The sequence below is a fragment of the Schistocerca cancellata genome, chromosome 2 (genome assembly GCF_023864275.1).
Source record: "Schistocerca cancellata isolate TAMUIC-IGC-003103 chromosome 2, iqSchCanc2.1, whole genome shotgun sequence".
Taxonomy (NCBI): Eukaryota; Metazoa; Arthropoda; class Insecta; order Orthoptera; family Acrididae; genus Schistocerca; species Schistocerca cancellata.
The window spans coordinates 162,664,428-162,691,910 of NC_064627.1; the positions used below are offsets into that span (position 1 = coordinate 162,664,428).

At 45.2% G+C, this 27,483-nt stretch overlaps 1 protein-coding gene across 1 annotated transcript in view; it reads left to right on the top strand.

Moving 5' to 3' along the window:
* Window positions 1-27,483, top strand: part of LOC126152088 (glypican-5-like) — a 1,110,366-nt gene that overhangs the window by 431,986 nt on the left and 650,897 nt on the right. The window contains exon 4 of the mRNA XM_049915984.1: window positions 20,833-21,291. Within this exon, the coding sequence (XP_049771941.1) occupies window positions 20,833-21,291 (459 nt within the window). The remainder of the gene's footprint in view (window positions 1-20,832; window positions 21,292-27,483) is intronic.

The window sequence follows — 27,483 nt, forward strand, 5'->3', positions numbered from 1 at the left end:
AGTGGCAGCGGATCTTATTCTATACAATGCGTAGTGTCTTGAAAAGAGGTTTAAGATCAAAGTCAACATAATTAAAACATGGGTAATGTAATGTAGTCAAAGTAAATCAGGTGCTTCTGAGCGAATCAGATCAATAAATGAGATACTAAAGGTGAGAGAGGCTTTTTTCTGTTTGGGAAGCAAAATAACTGATGTTGGCCGAAGCAGGAGAGGATATGAAGGTAGAAGAACAGAAGGAGATGTCGCAGTGGTTAGTAACCTCGACTAGCTTTCCAGAGGACGACGATTCAACTCCATGCCCGGCCATCCAGACTTAGGAATTCCTTGACTTCCCTAAATCGCTCCATGCAAATGTCAGGATGATTCCTTTCCCCACTCCGTCTTTGAAACACTCCCACTTTTTGCCCCTTCTCTAATGACCTCATTGTCGACGGGACGTAAAAACCGATTCTTCCTTCATATTAGAATGTAGACTCTCTATAGCAAGTTAACATTTTTGAAAAAGAATAATTTGTTAACGTCCAAAACAAATGTATAAGGAAATCTTTTACGGACGTGAAACTTGGACGACAAGAGTTCAGACAGTAAGAGACTAGAAGCTTTCCAGACATAGCGCTACTGGAGAATGCTGAAGATTAGATGTGTAGATCACGTAAATAATGAGGAGGTAGTGAACTGAACTGGCGTAATTTTTGGCACGAATAACTAAGAGAAGGCATCGTTTGATACGACACAATCTGAGGCATCAAAGGATGGTGAATTTGGTAATGGAGGGAAGCGCGGGGGCCTGGGGGGAGGGGGCGGGGTAGAAATTGTAGAGGAAGGCTAAGGGAAGAATAGCGTAAGGAGGTTCAGATGGACGTAGGATGCGGTAGTTAAGCGGAGATGAAGAGGCACTGGATAGACAAGCAGTGAGAGTTGCGTCAAACCAGTCTTCGGACTGAAGAACACAATAACTTCGGCTACGGAAACCATGAAACAGCAACACTTCCTTGTAAGGTGATGGTTCAAAATGGTTCAAATGGCTCTGAGCACTATGGGACTCAACAGCTTAGGTCATAAGTCCCCTAGAACTTGGAACTACTTAAACCTAACTAACCTAAGGACATCACACACACCCATGCCCGAGGCAGGATTCGAACCTGCGACCGTAGCAGCCCCGCGGTTCCGGACTGCAGCGCCAGAACCGCACGGCCACCGCGGCCGGCTGTAAGGTGATGGGACGAGTCTTTTGCTGTAGCCTCACATTAGCCAGCTGGAGACAAGGAAACGAGTTGTTACCTTATAACGTAATACCACATGTCATACCACGCTTTAAGTGTGTGAAATGACATTGTTTCATGTAACTGCACAACTATGAAAATAAATGCGAACAAACGGAAAAATAATGGTAGCACGGATAAATGTTGGAAAGATTAAACCAAATAAACAAGTTAATGACGTCAGGGCAGGCAAGTCAAACAATTTTGTTACGTCACTAGTATACTCACAGAGGACAATACACTCTTAATGGAAATGACGCGGGTATTTTTGACGAATAAAAACATTTTAACGAGCAAATATATGAATATAGATGTCATGAAATCCTTTGCAAAATCATTTGTATGGAAGTGAAAGTTGGACTCTGGGTAAATTGGAAAGGAATGTGCTTGAAGCTGTTGAAGGTTGCATATGGCGAAAGATGCCAAGAACGAGCTGGACCGAACGAGAAACCAACCTGAAAGTCTTGAAGGAAGTCAGCGAAGAGAAATTTTTTTTAATGGAAATGGAAAAGAGGAAAATAAAGTTTATATATATATATATATATATATATATATATATATATATATATATAAACTTTATTTTCCTCTTTTCCATTTCCTTTAAAAAAAATTTCTCTTTTGATCAGCTGGTATATATATATATATATATATATATATATATATATATATATATATATATATATATATATACCAGCTGATCAAAAAGTCAGTATAAATTTGAAAACTGAATAAATCTCGGAATAATGTAGATAGAGAGGTACAAATTGACAAACATACTTGGAATGACATGGGGTTTCATTAGAACCAAGAAATACAAAAGTTCAAAAAATATCCGACAGATGGCGCTTCATCTGATCAGAATAGCAATAATTGGCATAACAAAGTAAGACAAAGCAAAGATGATGTTCTTTACAGGAAATGCTCAATATGTCCACCATAATTCCTCAACAACAGCTGTAGTCGAGGAAAATGTTGTGAACAGCATGTCCGGAGTTATGGTGAGGCATTGACGTCGGATGTTGTCTTTCAGCATCCCTAGAGATGTCGGTCGATCACGATACACTTGCGACTTCAGGTAACCCAAAGCCAATAATCGCACGCACTGAGGTCTGGGGACCCGGGAGACCAAGCATGACGAAAGTGGCGGCTGAGCACACGATCATCACCAAACGACGCGCGCAAGAGATCTTTCACGCGTCTAGCAATACTTTGGTTTTTTTATTTTTTTAAATTTTTTTTGTTCTAGTAAAACCCCATGTCATTCCAAGCATGTGTGTCAATTTTTACCTCTCTATCTACTTTATTCCGTGGTTTATTAAGTTTTGAAATTTATACTGACTTTTTGATCAGCCGGTGTGTGTGTGTGTGTGTGTGTGTGTGTGTGTGTGTGTGTGTGTGTGTATGTCTATGCACAAAACATTGTGTCCAAACGAAACGTACATCTTAAACAGCTTGCCTGCTCTAGTTGAAGTATAGGGCTAGTTGACTGTGAATGTTACACTCTCAACACTTTAGACTCTAGAACTGCAACTGTGGGTTTGACCCAGCATGAGCGACACTGATTACGTTGAAAGGTAATCACAATGCAATATACCGTTTGTCGTCTGAGACGGCGCATTGGGAGTGCGGTACTTGAGCCTACTGCACAATCAACATTCAGCTTTCACGTGGTTTCCTAAGCTACTTAAGGCAAATGTCACAATGTTTTTTTTGAAAAGAATACGTGCGATTTCCTATCCCATCCTTCTCCAATCGACCTTCTGCTCAGTGTCTGATAACCTCATCGTCGATGGGATGTTGAACCCGAAATCTCTCTTTCTACACACTGCCGACATGGGTGAGGAAGCAGCTGCGCTGCGAGCCTCCGGCGCGACCTCTGCATCGTCCCAGCTGGCTCGCCGCCCCAGATACGCCCGACACTTGTCCCTGGCGGCCGAACGTTTGTTACAATCACCGTGGCCGGCAGCGTCAACAGCGGCAGCAGCTGTTGACGGCGTTTTCCGCCTGAGTGGAGGCCCCGTGGGCGGCGCCGACACCATTAATCAGGCGTGACGGCTGCTCCGCGCCGCCCCTAACAAGTGGGGTCGCCTGCTCTGCTCTCGTGCCTTCCGCCACACACCCTGTCGGCCGTCGCTGTGATGGGCTGCAGTGGACAGTCAGCCAGAAGAAACTCTCGCGGTGTGCGGGTGGGCGTTATCCTTCTGTGATGTAAGCCCACGATGGAACGCTGTGAACGGCAACAAAACTAGGCGTATAGAGAGTATGAAACTATGGAGAAATGAAATGAAATGACGTGCGACGAGGGCCTCCCGTCGGGTAGACCGCTCGCCTGATGCAAGTCTTTCAATTGGACGCCACTTCGGCGACTTGCGCGTCGATGGGGATGAAATGATGATGATTAGCACAACACAAGACCCAGTCCCTGAGTGGAGAAAATCTCCGACCCAGCCGGGATTCGAACCTGGGCCCTTAGTATTGACAGGCCGTCTCGCTGACCACTCAGCTACTGGGGGCAGGCATGAAACTATGGAAAATCCAGGATGGAATGTAACAATACCGGAGAAGGAAAGTTGCTACTCACCATTTAGCAGAGATGCTGAGTCGCGATAGGCACAGCAAAAAGATTCACACAATTAAAGCTTTCGGCCATTAAGGCCTTTATCAGCAGTAGACACACATACACACACACACACACACACACACTCACACTCACGCAAACGCAACTTGCACACATGTCTGCGGTCTCAGAAAGCTGAAACCACACTGGGAACAGCAGCACCAGTGCATGATGGGAGTGGCGATTGGGTGGGGGTAAAGAAGATGCTGGGCTGGGGAGGGTAATGGATAGTATGGTGGGAGTGAGTGGCTGACAGTCAAGTGTTGCAGTTTAGACGGAGGTCAGGAGAGAAGGTGCGGAGGAGGTAGGGGGTAAGTAGCAGAAAGGAGAGAAATAAAAAAAATTAAAAGACTGGGTGTGGCAGTGAAATGACGGCTGTGTAGTGCTGGAATGGGAACAGGGAGGGGGCTGGATGGGTGAGGACAGTGACTAACGAAGGTTAGTTAGTTAGCTGGCTACTTGCCCCCTCCCCCCTCTGCACCTTCTCTCCAACCCTCCGTCTAAACTGCAACACTTCACTGTCCGCCACTCCCACCATACTATCCATCCCCCACCCCAGCCCAGCCTCCTCCTTACCCCCACACAGTCGCCACTCTCATCATGCACTGGTGCTGCTGCTTGCAAGTGTGATTTCAGTTCTCTGAGACTGCAGACTTGTGTGCAAGTTGCGTTTGTGTGAGTGAGTATGTGTGTGTGTGTGAGTGTGTGTGTGTGTGTGTGCGGGTGTGTCTACTGCTGACAAGGCCTTAATGGCCAAAAGTTATAATTGTGTGATTCTTTTTGTTGTGCCTATTGCGACTCAGCATCTCCGCTATATGGTGAGTAGCAGCTTTCCTTCTTCCATATAGGGAGTATCGTCGACTGCCACTGTGACGCAAGGCTGCCGCTGATGACAACCAAAGGGGTATTTCTATTATATGAAATCGCTCCTAGTTGTCGGGCTGTACAATGGGCGACAGTCAAGTTGGTACTCCACCGCTGCCCAGAGCGTCTCCAGACATGTCTTCGGCCTGGAATCCCATTGACTCGAGCTGTTTTCTCTTCAGTGATGAGTCCCGTGGGATGGCCAGCGAAGACGTGTCTTGAGATGCCCCAGACAAAGGTGTGATACCAACCTGACTGGCACCCGCCATACAGCTCGACTAGCATGGGTGATGGTCTGGACTGCCATTTATTTTCATGACAGGAGACCTTTGGTTGTCATCCAAGACACCGTTCGGCACTGCAGTATGCCGACGATATTCTACGCCCCGTTTTATAGCCTTTCAGGGCAAGCCATCCTGGTCTTACGTTTCAGTGAGATAATGCCAACCCGCACACTGCTTGTCTTCGTCCTTGCCAAACCATACCTTGGTCAGCAAGTTTCCGGGATCCCTCCCTAGTTCAGAACGTTTGGAGCATTATGGGCAGGGCCCTCCAACCAGCTTGAGATTTTGACTATCTAACGCGGCAGTTTTATAGAATTTGGCACCTTATCTCTAAGGAAATCCAACAACTCAGTCAATGCCAAGCCGAATAACTGTTTGCAAAAGGGCCAGAGGTTGACCAACGCGTTATTGACTTGTTCAATTGGTGAAGCTCTTTCTATTGAATAAAACACACAATTTTTTGAGATTGTAATTATTTGTCTGTCTGTACACGCATGTCACATCTACAGATTCCGTTCAAGTGGTCCAAATGGCTCTGAGCACTATGGGACTTAACTTCTGAGGTCATCAGTCCCCTAGAACTTATAACTACTTAAACCTAACTAACCTAAGGGCATCACACACATCCATGCCCGAGGCAGGATTCGAACCTGCGAGGGTCACGCGGTTCCAGACTGTAGCGCCTAGAATCGCTCAGCCACACCGGCCGGCACAGATTCCGTCCCATTCATGTAATTGCTTCGTGGTTCCTTTTTTTTTTTTTTAAAAAAAAAAAAATCTATCATCATTATGCACGCAACCGTAGCAGCTCACAACTTACCTAATATTGCAAGCAAATCATAAACACTGTACAGTGCAGAGTGCAGTTCTCGACCAATCAGAAGAAAACACATTTTTGATAGGTTCGCGAGCACACCATATAACGGGGGTTTGTGAACTTACTCATTTGAGAAAGTTATTTATTTATAACCTGAAAAATCAGAATGTGCGAAATATGGCAAATGCGCTTCATAGAAGTTAACATGTATGACTACTGTATCACAAAGTAACAGTAAAACTGTGTGGAGGAATATGGAGTAAGGATGTCATTTATTGATACTGTTGGGTTGGCAATGCTGTCGATCTAAGAGGATATTACAAGTGGAACAACATGCTATTTTTAAAAAGAAAACACCTAATACGTGACTTGCGTGATTGAGAACTTGACCGTGTTTAGCAGGCTGCTTCAAAAATCTCCGCTTTTGCTGCACCCCATTTCGTTGTAGGATTCCGAGACAGTGTGTCGGCGATAACGCACGATGCTCATATCTGATGATTTTGCGTTGGAAACAATGTCTCCAGATCCGTTACAGGTGTGTTTCAGGTAATGATAAGACTCGTGTCCTGTCGCAGCTGTCATCGTGAGCCTGATGTCGCGGCATGCTGTATCAGAGAGTGCACAATATTCAATTCGGGACACTGGCTTATCTACAGAGTTTATTAGTCTATACAATGTCCACCCACTAAACAGATTCAGTTCAATGAGTGAAATGGCACAGTTCAAGGATTACCCATGTCAAAGCACAGTCCTCGAATGTTCAGATCTGACACCATGCATGCACTTTGTTTCACGTGTGATCCACCGATTCGTATCGATAACATATGCAAAAAATGACAGAAGCCTACGGCACACGGACCGTGCTGTCTAACGTCAACGTTGAGCGTGCCCAGTTCTACGTGCTGCTGAACGCTCAGAAACGATGCGACTCGTGCTTATGACATGTTGGTCCCAGTAGAGTGCTGCAACGTTTGAATGGTTGACCGGTCACTGCTCGCCTTTGGACGGGGGGGGCCGAGGCGCTCGTGTCCGGCCCCACACGGCTCGGCTCGATCACATACTCGCCCCATGTCTGTTGTCCGGATTCCGGACACGCGGATAACCGAGCATGACCGGTCAAAGCTGACGTCTTACATCGCCTCGCCCCGGCTCGCTGCACTGTACTGTACAAATCTAACGCCTCTCTGTCTGTCTGTCTCTCTCTCTCTCTCTCTCTCTCACACACACACACACACACACAATGTATTTTTCTCTGTCTCTCTCTCTTTTAATACAAAAGTAACGTTTCCAAGAACGGGTACGTGACACAGCTAAATTCGTAAAGCGCTTGGAAAGTAAAGTGATATTTCAATATAATCGCGGATAGAAGACGAGTCTCATTTTCAAACTGAAGATATATTTTCCTTCCATTAATAGGAAACATTAAAAAAGTGCTGTTCCTGTAATCTAGAAGACCACCATCTTCATAAAGAAAGCATACAAAGAACATTAAACATTTACAGTCGCAACTTGTCATACTTTTCACTTGTTTGCGACAGAAACAAAATTATAGTTATTGTTGATCAGCAGTAAATCACTAACGGGTTCCCGATTTAATTGGCTGCCGCGATTTGTTAGTAACATGCCGGCTTTACTAGCATGTTTCACTAGGTGCGCTTGTTGCTTGGATACATAAAATACGTATTGCAACTACAGCCAGGTCTGGCAGATCTGTTTCATGTCTGCTGCACCACTTGAAGATGTCATCATCATCTCCGGGTGTTTAATATGTAGAGATCTATTTTATCTGCTGCGGATGATCTGTTGTTCCTCCATTCCTCGAAACGATCTCTCTTTCTGGGTGGTGATGACACAATACTTGAAAGATCTATGATAATAAACAAAAGAGACATGTAATACAGAACTGATGTGGAAATCATCTAAACGTTCCCGTAAAAACGAGGTGTTTTACGTTAAGGAAATATTATACCAATTATAACATTCCCGTTTCTTTATAATACACCATCCACCAACTATGCCAAACCGATTATGTTAATGATTGCATGTTGTACCTGCGTAAGTAGCACACATTTCTCGCACATTGCTAAGAATTTTCTGCTTTTCATTTATTTCAAGCATGTTAAGATCACGGAAAGACGGCCAAAGAAAGTCAAGGCTCGATTTTTAATCGTTTGTACCTCCTGTTAAAAAATACATATCTGTTAGTACACATCAATTACGCTAGTTAATTATAAATCTATCGCGTATCATAATGAAACAGTGCTTTTAAATGTAGTAATTACTCACCTGACAGTCAGGGCATTGACACTGCAGATTTGCTGCAGTTTGTGAAACCAAAGAAGAACTAACTGGATTGTCGGTTCTTTTTCGCCTTCTAATTCATCTCTGGCCTCTTTAAATGGTCTCAGAAAATGCGCAATATGCCCTGCAAGCTCATTATCATATCCTTGCAATCTGTAAGCCGAGTCCTTTTCCGTCAGCAAAGCAGCAACTTCGTTATTCTGAGAGCGTAAGGATCCCAGCATAGGGTACAAGCTGTTCCGGCGAGTGCAGACCTCTTGTTTCAACGATGATTCAAAGATGAGCAAACGCCACTTTTCTGAATGTACCTAACAATGCATTTTGCAGTATTTATTGTTGATGCGATGTTCGGGGCATGATTGAACTAGAAGTTATCTTCATCGAAGTGCGGCTAAGTGCTGTGCTTATACAATGAGCAGCGCAAGGAATCCTTTCGTGATTTTCCAAAGCATTTATTACATTGGCACCCTGTTCGGAGACAAAAACCAAACTGTGCAACATGTACGGCGAAATGTCCCAATTAGTCACCCTCTCTTCAATTTCTTTCATAATATTTACTCCCGACTTCTTAACGTCCGGGAATTTTGTTGTAAATAAAATATTGTTCACAAGAGACCAATCTGCGCCGGCCGGAGTGGCCGAGCGGTTCTAGGTGCTACAGTCTGGAACCGCGCGACCGCTACGGTCACAGGTTCGAATCCTGCCTCGTGGATGGATGTGTGTGATGTCCGTAGGATAGTTAGGTTTAAGTAGTTCTAAGTTCTAGAGGGCTGATGACCTCGGAAGTTAAGTCCCATAGTGGCCAGAGCCATTTGAACCATTTTCAACCAATCTGTGTTAATGTAAATGTGTTGTAAGCGTCAAATAGTGCATCTGATTATGCGAATCAGTCCACATATCAACTGTTGCAGCACATGTTTTATTAATAACTTCTGCAGTAACAGAAGGCATTATGCTGTTTCGTAATGCATCAGCGTGTTCTTTGACATGTCTGCTTATAGTAGAGGGATGTGGCATGACATCTGCCACCTTAACTTCTCCATAATGCGCACCTAGATGTATTAATTCTTGGCCTAGTTCTCTGAAACCTTCACCGGAAACAGCATTAAAAGGTCTCATATCTTTAGCACACACCAACACACTTTGCTGTAATACTATTATTATTACTGCCGGTATCCCTGACGGAACTGTATCTTTGAGAAGATTCTTTCAACTGTATTTCTTCAAATGGGTGGTTACAGACTATAAACACAATAATGTGGAGCAGTTTATGCACGATACGTACACAGTAGACGCACTGTTTTCGTCTTCAACCAAAGGAATGTACCCCACACTTGGCTTTTTAGACCTTCCAGTTTCTTCAATGTGCAGACATTGGTTTCAATCTTACGTCTTACTGCCCTGGCTTCCTCGCGCTGCATGACCACAGAGAGAGACACACCACAAATGAGAAGCCCGTACTGGCTGCAGTCTCACACGGATAATGAATGACACGTGTAATGTGTTTGAAGTTACGTGATACGTATTCGGTCACGGCTTCTATGCTCGGTCACTAGAACTAGTGCGGGCAGCCTATCCAGTTAAGGTGTGCTCGCCCCATCTCGTATTTTGTGCTCGCTTACTCGGTCATGCAGGACTCTAGGTCCCAGCGTAGTTCAAATGGTTCAAATGGCTCTGAGCACTATGGGACTTAACAGCTGTGGTCATCAGTCCCCTAGAACTTAGAACTACTTAAACCTAACTAACCTAAGGACATCACACACATCCATGCCCGAGGCAGGATTCGAACCTGCGACCGTAGCAGTCGCACGGGTCCGGACTGCGCGCCTAGAACCGCGAGACCACCGCGGCCGGCAATCCCCAGCGTAGTATACGCGATCGTAGCGCGCTCCATTGGCGGTTGTCGGCTGTAACTGGCTCGTAAATCACAATGTTTACGAAATGGACGGACGTAAAATTCCTCAATTAGCTCTATTAAAATGTACTTTCCTGCCTTGTCCATATACCAGTCAAGTTGTTCTCTCTATAGTATACGTAAATAAAAACTTCAAAATCTGTGAAAGTGTTATGAGGCAAAAAGGAAAGTATCATGTCCAGTCAATAAGGACATCGGCTTACAGAATTTCTATTACAAATAGAGCGATACAAGTTTACAATAGATCTCGACATAATATATAAATTACTTCATTATTCTCACTCTGTGAAAGTGTTATGAGGCAAAAAGGAAAGTATCATGTCCAGTCAATAAGGACATCGGCTTACAGAATTTCCATTACGAATAGAGCGATACAAGTTTACTATAGATCTCGACATAAGATATAAATTAAGATAAAAATTACTTCATTATTCTCACTTTGTATAAAACGCTCAGGTGATTCTTTCTTGATCATTGTTCCTACTCAGTACCAGAATCTCTACAACATGTGAACTATAAAACTTAAACGAAAGAAAAAGAAGGGCAAAATATGTTACTGCAAGTAGTGCGAGGTGTTCTGTAGATTAAGCCAATGGAACCAACTCGCTCTTCAAAAAGAGCGCACATAACATCGAATATTATACTATATACCTATATCAAACTAATAACATAGTGTCAGAACCTATTAAAACGCGAAGGTTAGGGAAAAAAAACATTTGGATATAATGGGATGCGAACCACCAACACATCACAAAATCTTCCGTAATCTGTGACGCTATTTATTTATTTTTTACCTTGGTTTATTCACACCAATGATTTTACCGAGCTTGACGTCGTTAATAATGTTACAATTCATACCATTAAAGCGAATGTCGTTCGAGAGTGACCAACAGCCGACTGAACTACACTTTTAAGGACATGCATGACATTCATTATTCATTCCATTACTTCATCGAAAGATCGTAATCGCTGCAGCAGATGTACAGCTTCAGGCCTCTTCTTACGAAGGACAGCTGTCGATTCATTACGCTAAAGCGATCACTTGTTTGTGGTGATCTTATCCAGGTTTTTACCGTCTCCCGAACGCGTTAACCGTAGCTCTATTACTGACTGAAATTTCATTATAACAAATTCTACCAAGAACAATCCGTTTTTAAAGGATGCTCAACATGCTGTCGCCTTCAAATGGCATACTCTCATAATACGCAAGTTGCAATAATTATTATACCACTAATATGACGTTTCTTGTCATACAATAAACGGCAGATTTTCGTGAGCTCCTCAGTTTGCTGGTGCTCAGAAACGGCATATATATACATACGGGCTTCAGCTGAAATCCAATATGCCGCCTCCCAACTCTGCACCGAAGGGAGAAGGCGCGGACGTGAGGTAGGTGGCGTTCTGGAATCTCATTGGTCAACATTCTAACGCACGTTCAGAATATCTGACATGATAAATACTGCTCTGCACGTTCGTGCTATTTCACGCCATGACGTCAGAAACTCGACACGCTCAACGCTCAATGTTCGGATGTACGGTAGACCACGAATACAATCCCAGCGCACAGTTCACAGTTTTCATTGTTAGTCATTGTATTTCTGCAATTCACATTAATAATGTGCACATATTACTTTAAATGTTTTATCCGTGTCTTTACGCACGAAAAACCAATCCACCATGCTGTCACGTCAACAATCATCATCACCAATTCTACCGTTCGATTGTTATAGAAGAGATACATAAAGATACATTTATATTCAGATAGATGCGATTTATATTGACATTTATTACTCAATACTTCCGTTAAAAGAAAAAATGTAGAAAAGATTATTTACATAGGACCCATAGAGCCAGAAACAAAACATGTTAATCGACAATTAATGTCAGTCCTTCGGAATAATAAGATCACAAAAAAGCGAATAATGTAAAATGCAAAACAACAGCAGAAAGCAGATGTGTGTAAAGGTCAGAAGTTTGGAAAATAAGACAGAGACTAACAGATCAACTACTAGCCATGGAAATGGATTACTGGAGGCGAACTGTTGGGGTCTCAAGGTTAGACACATCAGAAACGAAGAAATCTGAAGAATGATAGGAATCTGTTGGGAGCAAGAGGTTACTATGGTATGGACAAGAAGCTATGGAGGTGGATCTCGGAGAGAGAAAGGAAACGCGGTCGACCGCCTAGGAGATGGCTGACTGATGTCAAGGAAGATATCATTCAGGAATCTCCAACAAGGGAACTGAGAAAACTGCAAACTATGGAGGTTAAGATGCTAGAAACGACAATACCTGTAAACAACTGACAGATATACGGGATGTTTCAAAATCTGACGTCTACGAGTGATGGAGACGTCAAGGGGAGCATCTGTCGTTAGAGACAAAATGTTCGTGGATGCTTTCCGGCGGCGCTAGGCGACTTCTTATTAAATTTGTCGAGCTTGGGTCAACGCGATTTCACTGAACTAGGATGTGTGTTGCATCTGCACACTACTTACCGCAGTAAAACTGATAGTCATGTTCAACGAGAAAACTGTTAGCACAGACATTTCAGCTTGGGCTACATCCATACACTCGGAGCAAATGATTCAATGATAGGTAACACACGAACGCCGTAGAGTGTCTACGCCCTGCCGCCCCTCAGGGGAATTACCAATAATTAAAAACGCGTAGCGTCTCCGGGGAAGGTATGCTGACATTTGTCTCTAACAAAGTTGTTTCCTATGGCGTTTTCTATCACCCCTAGTCGTTTGATGTCACAATTTTCCTCGCTCGGGATTAGCCGAGCGGTCTCAGGCGCTGCAGTCATGGACTGTGCGGCTGGTCCCGGCGGAGGTTCGAGTCCTCCCTTGGGCATGGGTGTGTGTGTTTGTTCTTAGGATAATTTAGGTTAAGTAGTGTGTAAGCTTAGGGACTGATGACGTTAGCAGTTAAGTCCCATAAGATTTCACCCACGCAATTTACATCACCGTATACAAACCCAAAAGTTTATTGAATTGTAGCCCTGTATTATCAATAAAACATAAAGAAAGAATTACATGAGTTTATATATTGGAGAAAAATAGAAGAAGACACTATCGTTTTCAGCGGCCTTGTATATGCCTCTTGCGACATTATATTAATAAAATGTACTGGTGAGTCATTATCACCGATTCTTTCGATTAGATTTTGATAATGGCTCTCAGCCCACTTACAATACCGTGCGAAAAATCGGTGATGTACACACCAGTCATAATCTCCTATTCATACGTCCCCTCCCGTGTGCTGTTAGCTGCTTTTCTTCAGACGTCTTTTCTAAATCGTTTTTGTAGAGAGAAGAATTTCAATTTGTAGTGTGTCGATACTGAGAAAGGGTGCTGCAGAAAATGACACGCTGAGAACGCCATTGTAATTGCGGAAGGGACCTCTACTAGCTGTTCAGGCTGCACATCAGAAAATGGGAGAGCAAGTCAAGGGACTAGATGATTTTATGACACTGAAGGACATGGATTTCACAAGTTCTTCGAGAGATGTCGGCATTATTCTGGAATGCCTTTAAGCGAAATGTTTGTCAAAAGTGTGATTCCTTTTTGTTAACTTGGGGAAAGAGAGCGCTCGTCAAGAGCAAAGGAAGTTGCTAACAAATAATTAGACTGGCGGGACAAAGAATGTAACCTCGCAAATCAAATGGGTGAATTTGACTATTCAATCCTACATCTGATATAAGACACACTAACATTCGCTGTAACGTTGCTCAAGATTTCAGTCATGAGTTTCAGCACTAACAGCCAATCACAATCTTTGCCCGCCTGGTCCAGCCCAACGCGACTTCTAGATATGCTGCCATTTCACACAGTTGCAACCTGAAAGCAGCAAGTCATTTGACACCAGCACACTGCCGGCGCGCCACCAGTGAAGTACGCGTGCCTATGTCTCGAATCGTGATACAATAAGTAACAGAATAGCCTGTAACTGTTTTCCTCTTCATACTACTGTTCCATGTTTCTTCGCACACTTGAAAGTTATTAAGTAGCTTTGTAAAGGGTGATTACCGTCAATTTAGGCCTGATCCAAACCCAGTAAAATTTTGTGGAAATTAAAGAAATTATATCTACATCTACACTCTACAAGCCACTTTGGAGGTGTAGAGGAGGGCACTTCTCGTACCACTCCACGTTCACCCTATTTCTGTTGAACTCACAGAGGATGCGCGACAAAAACTACTGTTGGTAAGTCTGTATGAGAGCTGAAATCCCTCTAATTTTACCTCCAGGGTCTTTCCACAAGAAACCCGCAAGATAAAGCAATATATTAGTTGATTCCTCTAGTAATTGAAACACTGACTTTTAACAGTAAACCACACCGAGATGCACAGCGACTATCGAGTAGCGAGTACCACTGGAATTGGGTGGTCATTCCCACGACCCTATCGCATTTACTAATTGAATCGTGATGAAGCGCGCTGTTTTTCCTAGGGTCTTCTCTATATTTTCTATCAGTTCGACGTGTTAAGAATCCCAAACTGGAAACCTTTTGGATCGGTCGAACCTGGCCTAACCTAAGCTAACCTTAGTGTTCAACGCTCCGAGGTCATTAGAGACGGAGCACAAGCTCCGATTAGGAAAGGATGGAGCAGGAAAGCGACCGTGCCCTTTCGAAGGAACCATCCCGGCATTTGCCTTAAGCGATTTAGGGAAATCACGGAAAAGGTAAAACAGAATGGCCGAAGCAAGTTTGAACCGTTGTTCTCCCGAATACGAGTCCATTGTGCTAACCGCTGAGGGTTTCTAAGCTATCTCTTTTGTTGGTGGACTACGGAACCGAAGAACCTTTCCAATGAACTTCAGTCTAGCATTTGTCTTTTCTGAGATTAGTTATATGTGGTCGTTCACCTTTAAATCCCTCTGTATCCATAGTCCTATACGTTTAATAGATGTGAGTGATTCGAATGATAGTTCTGTGTTCGTGTAACATACAATAACAATTCTAGTTATATGCAAGACGTTACATTTGTTCATTTTAAGTGTCGCTTGCTAATCCTTGTAAAAGGCAGTGATCCTCTAAAGGTCCTCAGCATTTCGCTACGATTTTCTAGCATTGCGACTTATCTATAAACTTTATCATCAACGAACAGCGCCGTGGGAATTCGGAGGCTATGAACGAGGTCATTCTACTAAGAACAGTAATGGTGCTACAACGCTCTTTTTGGGTAGGCCCCAATCTATGTTTGAAGATATCTCTCCACTAAAAATAATAGGATATACACTCCTGGAAATGGAAAAAAGAACACATTGACACCGGTGTGTCAGACCCACCATACTTGCTCCGGACACTGCGAGAGGGCTGTACAAGCAATGATCACACGCACGGCACAGCGGACACACCAGGAACCGCGGTGTTGGCCGTCGAATGGCGCTAGCTGCGCAGCATTTGTGCACCGCCGCCGTCAGTGTCAGCCAGTTTGCCGTGGCATACGGAGCTCCATCGCAGTCTTTAACACTGGTAGCATGCCGCGACAGCGTGGACGTGAACCGTATGTGCAGTTGACGGACTTTGAGCGAGGGCGTATAGTGGGCATGCGGGAGGCCGGGTGGACGTACCGCCGAATTGCTCAACACGTGGGGCGTGAGGTCTCCACAGTACATCGATGTTGTCGCCAGTGGTCGGCGGAAGGTGCACGTGCCCGTCGACCTGGGACCGGACCGCAGCGACGCACGGATGCACGCCAAGACCGTAGGATCCTACGCAGTGTCGTAGGGGACCGCACCGCCACTTCCCAGCAAATTAGGGACACTGTTGCTCCTGGGGTATCGGCGAGGACCATTCGCTACCGTCTCCATGAAGCTGGGCTACGGTCCCGCACACCGTTAGGCCGTCTTCCGCTCACGCCCCAACATCGTGCAGCCCGCCTCCAGTGGTGTCGCGACAGGCGTGAATGGAGGGACGAATGGAGACGTGTCGTCTTCAGCGATGAGAGTCGCTTCTGCCTTGGTGCCAATGATGGTCGTATGCGTGTTTGGCGCCGTGCAGGTGAGCGCCACAATCAGGACTGCATACGACTGAGGCACACAGGGCCAACACCCGGCATCATGGTGTGGGGAGCGATCTCCTACACTGGCCGTACACCACTGGTGATCGTCGAGGGGACACTGAATAGTGCACGGTACATCCAAACCGTCAACGAACCCATCGTTCTACCATTCCTAGACCGGCAAGGGAACTTGCTGTTCCAACAGGACAATGCACGTCCGCATGTATCCCGTGCCACCCAACGTGCTCTAGAAGGTGTAAGTCAACTACCCTGGCCAGCAAGATCTCCGGATCTGTCCCCCATTGAGCATGTTTGGGACTGGATGAAGCGTCGTCTCACGCGGTCTGCACGTCCAGCACGAACGCTGGTCCAACTGAGGCGCCAGGTGGAAATGGCATGGCAAGCCGTTCCACAGGACTACATCCAGCATCTCTACGATCGTCTCCATGGGAGAATAGCAGCCTGCATTGCTGCGAAAGGTGGATATACACTGTACTAGTGCCGACATTGTGCATGCTCTGTTGCCTGTGTCTATGTGCCTGTGGTTCTGTCAGTGTGATCATGTGATGTATCTGACCCCAGGAATGTGTCAATAAAGTTTCCCCTTCCTGGGACAATGAATTCACGGTGTTCTTATTTCAATTTCCAGGAGTGTATTTCCTAAGCACTCTTCAATCCAACCACAAAGCTTTATTTTTCTTTCCCTTATTTGCATTTAGCCAATACAGTCATCTGTCATATTTAAATAACATCATTCTTAATGACTATTCTACTGTGCACTTTGCTAACTGCCATTTATAAAAAGAGTGAGTGTCTGAATAAATGATTCAAACATGACGACACTGGAAACTACTTACAACATACCATTAATTTAAAAAACATAACCTCTTACAATGATCTACACGTTTAGTGCACAGTACTTCCAGACAGATCACACATAATTATGTGGTTGAACAGCATAATCAATACTAATTCATCCTTTTATCTCGGCAGCGACACTGAAGCCGATGTTGGAAGGCGTTAACGAAAGCTCTGATAAATGATTGTTGTTGTGCCTTTTGTCTGGTACACAAATAGTACAAGGTTCACGCTTCCTTCTTCACAGTATAAGAGATTCCTTAAATCTGTTCGGAACTGGTAGGTTGGAAATTTGCCATGAGTTAAGGCATGCGCGTAGCCGTTGTTATGAATCGTCTGCTTCTATTCGAAACAGTGAACCAAGGAACTAGGTTGCAGCCGGCCGTAATACACCCCTTTTGAGGTCTTGATGCCGGCCTGTTGCGTCTGTCAGTCATTTCTCATAATTCATGGAATAAATTCAGCATTTATTAGTACGGAAGTCCATCCGCCTACGTCCATTGCTGGCTTCGCTAAGCTGTCTATTGTGTCGCACTGAAGGTTGCGACAGTGCCCTGGTGTACCCAAAAGTTCTTGCTGCTCGTGATTGCTTGTTTGAACAACTTCTTTAATAAGATCTATCATTAAAGCCAAATTACTTTTGTTACATTTTGGTTTTTCGAGGCTCTTCAGTGCACTTACGGAATTGGTTACCATCGTCCTACTGCTCTGTTTGTGCCATATTTTCGTGCTTCGGTCTGATGTTTCACAGACTAGCATTTTGTTCATTAGGTGACAAGATGGAACTGTACTGAACGCATTTCAGAAATCAAATGACAGGACATCAACCTGGTTACCAGTATCTACTGCCTGTCTGCAAGTAATAAGTAACATTTGGGAAAGTGACTGAGATTGCCATTAGTAGAATCAGCATATCGGTGTTTTGAAACTGAACTGGAAAGAATTTAATAGAGATTTTCACTCTGCAAGAAGTAAATCTGGGAGGACGGGGCGTGAGTCGTGCTTGGGTCGCTCAGATGGTAGAGCACTTGCCTGCGAAAGGCAAAGGTCGCGAGTTCGAGTCTCGGTCCGGCACACAGTTTTAATCTGCCAGGAAGTTTCATATCAGCGCACACTCCGCTGCAAAGTGAAAATCTCATACTGGAAACATCTCCCAGGCTGTGGCTAAGCCATGTCTCCGCAATATCCTGTCTTTCAGGATTGCTAGTTCTGCAACGTCCGCAGAGGAGCTTCTGTAAAATTTGGAAGGTAGGAGACGACATATTGGCAGAAGTAAAGCTGTGAGGACGGGGCGTGAGTCGTGCTTGGGTAGCTCAGATGGTAGAGCACTTTCCCGCGAAAGGAAAAGGTCCCGAGTTCGAGTCTCCGTCCGGCACACAGTTTTAATCTGCCAGGAAGTTTCATATCAGCGCACACTCCGTTGCAGAGTGAAATTCTCATTCTGGATACAAATGTCTTGTTTCACACGAGCTGACCGTTGGCGATTATGCTTACGTCGTAACACTTGAAAGCTGTGTAATGCGGAACTCTAGATAGTGAAATAAGCACATTATGTACAGTAAAATGGGGGAAATATCCTTTCGAAAATTGACATAGCTGTGGCTCCATAAGAAGAAGAAAAAATAATTAATAAAATACAGAGTGTCCGGGTTTAATATACTAGGCACTGCAACAACCTGTCTGTAGTTGCAATGTGACCTCGTGCACAAATGAAATCGATCAAGCCAGACACAATCGTCTCTACCACAAACATTTGCACAGCCGGCACAATCTCCTCTAACAGTCATACCCGAAGACACACCACAGCTTATAACTTATTTCCTGTCAGTGCCACATTCCTTGGATCCAAAAAATCAATTGCCGCCCACTCATCCATGCTAGAACCAACGCCCTGGGTTGACAGGAATGCACCCCAAGTCCAGACCCCAAGATCCATCACGCTATATCCCTGCTTCGCTGCACTAACTTCCTGCTTCGTTCCATGCAGCCGTCTGCCCTTTTACGAAGTTGCTAGCCATGTTGCCTTCTTTCTGGACATCTTAACACTCCTCGTCTCCGCTGAGACTCCACATTCTGATAACGACGGCGCCTGTCCCATCCTTCAAACAAAAGGGTCTGCTTTCAGCAGGTTCTCCCTGCACCAGCCAAGCCAGGAAAGACGACCAGCCCACACACCATACCTAGCCTGCACTGAACGCCATATCTTGTCCATCACTCTCCATGGCCCACTGGTGTTGGCTCTAAGTACACTACTGGCCATTAAAATTGCTGCACCAAGAAGAAATGCAGATGATAAACGGGTTATCATTGGACAAATACATTATACTAGAACTGACATGGGATTACATCCACCTCTGGCCGTAATAACGGCCTTGATACGCCTGGGCATTGAGTCAAACAGAGCTTGGATGGCATGTACAGGTACAGCTGCCCATGCAGATTCAACACGATACCACAGTTCATCAGGAATAGTCACTGGCGTATTGTGACGAGCCAGTTGCTCGGCCACCATTGACCAGACGTTTTCAATTGGTGAGAGATCTGGAGAATGTGTTGGCCTGGGCAGCAGTCGAACATTTTCTGTATCCAGAGAGGCCTGTACAGGACCTGCAACATGCGGTCGTGCATTATCCTGCTGAAATGTAGGGTTTCGCAGGGATCGAATGAAGGGTAGAGCCACGGGTCGTAACACATCTGAAATGTAACGTCTACTGCTCAAAGTGCCGTCAATGCGAACAAGAGGTAACCGGGACGTGTAACCAACGGCACCCCATGCCATCAAGCCGGGTGATACGCCAGTATGGTGATGACGAATAAACGCTTCCAATGTGCGTTCACCGCCATGTCGCCAAACACGTATGCGACCATGATGATGCTGTAAACAGAACCTGGATTCATCCGAAAAAATGACGTTTTGTCATTCGTGCACACAGGTTCGTCGTTGAGTACACCATCGCAGGTGCTCTTGTCTGTGATGCAGCGTCAAGGGTAACCGCAGCCATGGTCTCCGAGCTAATAGTCCATGCTGCTGCAAACGTCGTCGAACTGTTCGTGCAGATGGTTGTTGTCTTGCAAACGTCCCCATCTGCTGACTCAGGGATCGAGACGTGGCTCCACGATCCGTTACAGCCATGCGGATAAGATGCCTGTCATCTCAACTGCTAGTGATACGTGGCCGTTGGGATCCAGCACGGCGTTCCGTATGACCCTACTGAAGCCACCATATTCTGCTAACATTCACTGGAGCAGCAATGTCGCGATACGATAAACCGCAATCGCGATAGGCTACAATCCGACCTTTATCAAAGTCGGAAACGTGATGGTACGCATTTCTCCTCCTTACGCGAGGCATCACAACAACGTTTCACCAGGCAACGCCGGTCAACTGCTGTTTGTGTATGAGAAATCGGTTGGGAATTTTCCTCATGTCAGCACGTTGTAGGTGTCGCCGCCGGCGCCAGCCTTGTGTGAATGCTCTGAAAAGCTAATCATTTACATAGCAAAGCATCTTCTTCCTGTCGGTTAAATTTCGTGTCTGTAGCACGTCATCTTCGTGGAGTAGCAATTTTAATGGCCAGTAGTGTAGTTGCTGCTTCTTCACTGAGCGGCGACCCTATCTTGCTGTTATACTTTACCACACCACCTAGCCTCGGTATTGCGCGGAATTTGGATAACTAGCAGATATGCATGCACTCTGTCGTGGATGGAATGCTTGAACAGCACTGGTACCAACTGCTAGGAGGGATGGGAAAGGAACTGTGCCGTGATTTTCTAATTCTCGGCGAGTTGTTTATAATTAACATTCATGGTGTATAAGAAACGTTCACAAAGTCCGCCTTTTGCTACCACTTGTCCCCCAGTGTAGCCGTCTATTAACGTGGTCGCCCCCGTTGCTCGGTTGCAGAGCACGTGCTGGAGCTGCTGCGGCAGTCGGAGAACAAGACGGCGTCGCTGTTCGAGCAGCAGTACCGGCTGATCTCGCGGCAGGCGCGCGACCCCGTGTCGGCGCTGTACGCGACGCTGGGCGGCCACCTGGAGGCGCCGCTGCAGCCCAGTGCGGGCGCCAGCGCCCCGGGGCCCGCCGCCGACCTGGAGGAGGCCGTCACCGACATGTTCGCCGGCCTCTTCCCGCTCGTCTACCGGCACGCCGTGTCCAAGGCGCGCGACTTCGCCGCCGACTACAAGGCGTGCCTTCGCGAGGTGACGCCCGAGCTGCAGCCGTTCGGCGACGCGCCGCGCCAGCTGGCCAGGTCGGTGCAGCGCGCCCTGGAGGCGGCCAGGGTGCTGCGGCAGGCGCTGCTGCTGGGCGCCGAGGTGCTCAACGCCACCGACTCGCTGCTCACCGGCGAGAACGGCCCGCCAGGTAACTGCTAGCAGGGCCACGCTGCACCCGCCTCGGTCTAAATGTAACTCAACTGTGGATTTACTTTCAAAACCTTTTCTTAAGAATTTATTTTATTTACTAGCGATTCATCAAGAACATTAACACATTTAATCACACTGTGTTAGCGTGGAAGTAGTTGCCAGTGGGTAACTGATGAAAACAAATTAATTTTTTTAAGAAATGGAAAAGCCCCCTTTTTTTTAAAAAAAAGATAAGAACAGATTTAAAATAAATTATCAAGTTATAATTTATTCAGAGGCAGAAATATTTTTTTAAATTTTTTTTTTTTTACAGTATGACCTTTCGGGCTGAGAACTTTGCCGCTCTCTTTTAACACGGCCGTAGTCACGACCGCTCACACCAGCCTCTGAAAGACTACACTGGTGCAAATCTCCAACACACAAGATTACTTTAAACTAAAAATGTTAACAACTCACAGAAACACAAAAACTGTGCACCCCGTAAGAGGGATGGAAACGGTACAAAACACTCACATTAAAAATTATTTGCCACCGAAAGTGCAACTTGTTTTTAAGAGAACTCTTACGGTGGAAGATTGGCAACTTTGTATTCTAAAATGACTATTTAAATAAAAACCCGTGAAATGCAGTCTTACATAAAATGTACAAACCTGCTATACAGTACACATATACCACTTCTCAAGATTATAGACAAGATAAAAACATATTTCAGGAATTCGGCCTTTACACCTTAATTAATAAATTCGTTAACATCGAATCTGACAAACATGATAGAGGCAGCTATTAATATACGGCAGATTGACAGGGGGATTACTGAACAACGTGAACCGCAGGTTGCTCTAACCCGCCCCAACTCCACAAGGGAAAAACGGACCACCCAATTCATAAATAACAACCTTCCCGCGGGTGGGCAAACGGAGAAGAATGGTGGAACGACCCCAAAACAAAGCGGCTGGTGACCTCACCAAGAAAACAAGTAGAATTTAACAAATAAATGAAACAACATATCTCCAATAACTTAAGTTCTAATAAACTGCGATTGCTGGAGAAGAACCTGGCGCAGCACCCCCCCCTCCCCCCCCCCCCCCCAAATCGCTCTCCCGAACCGTCCGTTGCCAGCCGCTTCAACGGACGCAGGAAGGCGAGCCGATCTCCCGTCTCACGGCGCCGCAGCTCGCACCGGCCAGCCCGATGTCGTGGTTTGACTCCTGTTTCTCTCGTGTCGACCGCGAAGCCACTATCCCTTTCTATACGGCGCGGCCCACTGGACTCACATGGGGACCTCACATGCGCCGACGCTCAAGGCGGACAAGTCATCTTGTGTCCCAGTGCGCGACCGACCAACCTATCGATCGATCCAACCGCCAATGCCCATTGCCTAAACAAACTCGAGCAGACTGGCGGCCTAACACATACTAGCACTCCGGACGACAGACAGACACTGACTGCCCCACAAATGCGAACGGGAGACAGACCAGCAACTGGTGACGCGAGACTGACCCAGCCTCACTCCGACTGCCCACCTTAACGTAACGTACGGCAGAGCGACAGACAGACAGACACTGACTGCCCGATACTGAGCCGGCTGACTGGCTGACTAGACTCAGACTGACAGACTGACTGCGACTCACTACCTGCCTCCGACTCACTTGCAGACTAACCAACTGCCGACCTGATAGCGCGCCTTAAATGCACATGAACAGGCAACCTTCCCCTTTCACATCATAGGGAGACACCAAAGCTGCGATTGCCACAGCGGTGCCACCGCCAGAAACGGAGGGCGACTGCTTTACACTACGCGCTGCGGCGCGATTTTCAAAACAGCAATTTTTACTACGGATCAACAACCTAAATGAACACGATATGCTCGTTAATTACCAATACATGAAGAACAGGTTGATCCTGGCCCCAAAAGCCCAAGCTATAGTAAGAAAATGCAACAGCACTAACCTTATCTTCACTAAGAATGAATTACAGCACCTAGACATAGAGCACAACCAAAAATACGTAAGAGCAACACAACCATCAGGTCCATTGTGAACTCAGTCAATAGCCTAACCCACAAATTAATAATAGAACTACATGACTTGTTGATTGAAAATCTTCTTCCCTAAAGAACAGCTATGAAGTTGGTGCAGTATGAATGACATGACAGTACCAACTCAGGCTAAGTTTCTATCCCTAGAAATTATAAACATGTACAGTAGTATACTAGTAGATGAAACAGTTTAGATAATAAGAAAGAACGTAATGAAAAACAAGATTAGCACACCAGAAGAAATGCTGTTTGTAAACATACTTAAATGTAGACTTTCACGGCCGGAAATGTCATGTCCATTATGATTATCCGGGCTGTTATGCTGTGGCCGGTTGATGAATTCTGTGTCAGTTCCCAACATTTCGTCCCCTTGTGCGGGAGACATCTTCAAGGGGGTCTGTAGCTCGATGGAAGTTCCATTACACACCCCGCAGACGGGGACGAAACGTTGGGAATCGACACAGAATTCATCAACCGAACACGGCAGAACAGCCCAGATAATCAACAGAACTTAATTTAATATTCTTAACACAACTACTTCTCTTTCGACAACAGAATTTAGAAACAAGACCTAGGGCTTGCAATGGGAAGCCCTCATAGTGGCCTAACAGCTGAAGTATTTATCAACCATGTAGATCATAAAATACTGAAACTGAAAGATTGCATCATAAACAAAGTTAAATTCTATAAGAGGTATGTAGATTATAACCCAATCCTTCTTTATAATCATTGAGCCGTGGCGGCTCGGGTTTGATCTATCGAACGTACTTATGTTTTGCTTCCAGTACCTCGGAGTGGCTCTATGTGGGTAATGAGGACGACTTATATTGTTGATATTGTTGGTGGCTCAGGCCGAAAGTGGTTCATTTGCTAAACAGAAGGTGTATATGCATTTCTTTCCCATAATTCTGTAAGCATGTTTAGGTGGTTGTGTTTCTTTAAGTCACTTGAATTGTTGTTCAGAGGTTACTACGTATGGCCATTAACTTATGCAGACATTTAATAGCAAGGAAGTGTATTGAATTCTGTTTTCACGTTGTGTTGATTATGTGGGGAAATTGCTTTGAACAGACATTTAATTAATTAGAAAACAACTGAATGCTATTTGTGAGTTGAAGTTTATTGTGTTCCTAAACATATTAACGATTATTTTTAGTAGTTCACTTATGCAGTTAGGCGATTTACAAGGCCTGTTGTGTTGTTTCCTTTTAAAAGTATTATCAATGTTATTAATGAAGAAGTGTGTTGTAAAAAAATAAACAGTAAATGAAGTGCCTCAAATCCCTTTGGTCCACACCTTCCGTCATTCACCCTTGGGTAGTATTAACAAACCGTGAGAGCCCATTTCAGTCATCAGTCATGTTTTCCAGCAGAGCAATTTACCTTACAACTATGCCATCTCCTCTCTACACGAACAATATCAAACACTAAGAGTAGCTTGTGCTATGTCTTCAATGCATTGTCCATTCCTACAGTTTATGCCAATTAATCTCAAGATAACTCCTGTTTTTTTTTCCTTTTTGTCCTTTTATTCATGTTTCCACCTGTGACACTGGGATGCCAAAATGTATAATGTTAACAATAAGACTCCACATACTTTCAATATAATGTTTCGCTCAGTTACAAACAGTTTCGATTGGCACAGTAATTAAAATCAAGTGAGGTGATGGATAGATGATCCTGTTATAAACGTCTAATATAACCTGAAGATATTGTAGTGGAGTATACGTATGTAACAAATGAGTAAACAGGGCTGAATTTCTTTAGTGTCACTTTCGTTACATTTCTCCCTAAATCCGATGTATGTGCTAAGCGTGCAGTCCATCTGTGGTCTTCTTAAACATAACGAATGTGTCGATTGTAAACTTCAACAACTTAAAACTTAAGATGCCTAATCTTTTGCACTTACACTTACATTGCTGTTACACAATGTTATGCATCCTTTCATCTAGATATTGTTGATGTTACTTGGTAACACAGTAGCCATGTCATATCAAAAATGTTGTGTAGCCGTAATGGCTAGAATCACTGGCGTCACATCTAGGGAATTCAGATTCCTCTCTGCACCCAAATACCGTCTTGTCTATTGGTTGTTAATGAAATTGTAAATGTAGTATCTTGTTGAAAGACAGCGTATTATATGGATGCAGTAGGTAGAAAAATATGGGTCATCTGCCTGTGTCTCCTAGAATCTGTCAACTGTCAGTGGTGGTGGGAAGTGCTTCAGTATATCACATCTGGTGTTAACATTAGACATCTACCTGGATGGTATCTTCAAGTAAAGAGGGAACCACCACTTCATGACATTTTTGTACATTCTAATAAACATCTACTTCTATCCTCCATCTATTCTTCAGTATTTCGACCAATCAGTGACTGTTTTTCGGCTTGGGCTTTTTTTCCTTGCGTCTCTCATGTTAGTGAATTCTGTTCGATGCAATGATGACTTGGTTCTTGTCTAGCATTTAAATCTCTAGTGTTCTTGTGCACTGCGGCCAACAGCCAGGTACTTCTGCAAATGGCACTTGGCTCAGAAGACTCATACGTCATGCAAATTAAAGCATTCATGGTACAGCCTTGATGGTGGTTGATGAAAAATCCGTTTCTCATTTGACTTCTTAAATAAAGAGTATTATATGTTGTCATGGAACTGTCTAAATGGGATGGACAGCTCTATGATGTCTCTGTAAATGTCCAGCGCAAACTGTCCCCTAGACATAATACCACAATGCATTACTACACATGACGCCGTGCTTGTTATGAAGGGACGCTTCATGCTACTTATGCTGTACGACACATTGAACTATCTCAGTGTCCTGCTTAGGAGCCTCAAGCCACTTCACCTGAATGTACCTCTTGGGCAAGAGGTGTAGTGGCCCAAAATATGTGCCGCAGTGAGTTGTTGCAAATGTCTTTCTCCTAACACTATCATATGCTGTGTTGACTCAACTCTGGCTTCACTGCTGCATGGCTGCCTCAGACAACTGTAAATAAGCGTCATTTCTGCTTTGCTGCCACAGATGGACCAGTGTCTGAAGTGTGCAGTGCTACAGGGCGCTAAAGCGTGTGTCATACTACTCTCGCTGACACATGCTGTGACGATGCTGCATTGGCTCAATGTGTAGTAAGGTTGCTCAAGGCTGCAGTAACTGAACATTAACCATACTGTGAAGCCCAAACGAAGTGGCACACCGTACTACTCTACAAGACACACTGCTCATGCTACGATGATTCTGCACTGGCTTAATGTGCAAGATGGGTGCATCAGGGCGCTGTGACTAAACAGTACCACTTTTGCCTCAGGTGAAGCGGTGGCCCAGGCACAGTGCCATGCTCCATTGCCTGTTCATATCATACTGCTCAAGCTGCCATGTGCAGTAATGATGCTGCACTGGAACAGTGCGCTGCTGTAACTGAACATCAACAATTCTGTGTTGGGATAGGTGGTGCAACAACCAAGACGCAGTGCCAATACCGCATTACTGCTCTTGCCATATTGCTCGCTCTGTCACAAGCTGTGATGACGCTCCATTGACTGAATGCTCTGCGTGCTTGACTTGGACCACTATACCTGAACATCACCCCTACTGCCACAGGTGGAGTGGTGGTCCAGGTGCCTTACTCACTGAGCTACTGCAGAAGTCGTGCTGCACACCCTGCCATGTGCTGTCTTGGCTCAGTTTGCAGCATGACTGCCTCAGACTGCTGTAACTGAACACCACCCCTGCCATGTTGCCACAGGTGGAGCAGGAGCCCAGGCACAGTGCCACACTGCACTGCTGCACAACTCGTGCTGCATGCCCTTCCATGTGCTGTCATGATGCTGCACTGGCTCAGTTTGCAGCATGACTGCCTCAGACTGCTGTAACTGAACGCCATCCCTGCTGTGTTGCCACAGGTGGAGCAGCAGCCCAGGCACAGTGCCACATTGCACTGCTGCACAAGTCATGCTGCATGCCCTGCTATGTGCTGTCATGATGCTGCACTGCCTCAGTTTGCAGCATGACTGCCTCAGACTGCTATAACTGAACACCACCCCTGCCGTGTTGCCACAGGTGGAGCAGCAGCCCAGGCACAGTGCCACACTGCACTGCTGTGCATGTCGTGCTGCATACCCTGCCATGTGCTGTCATGATGCTCGACTGCCTCAGT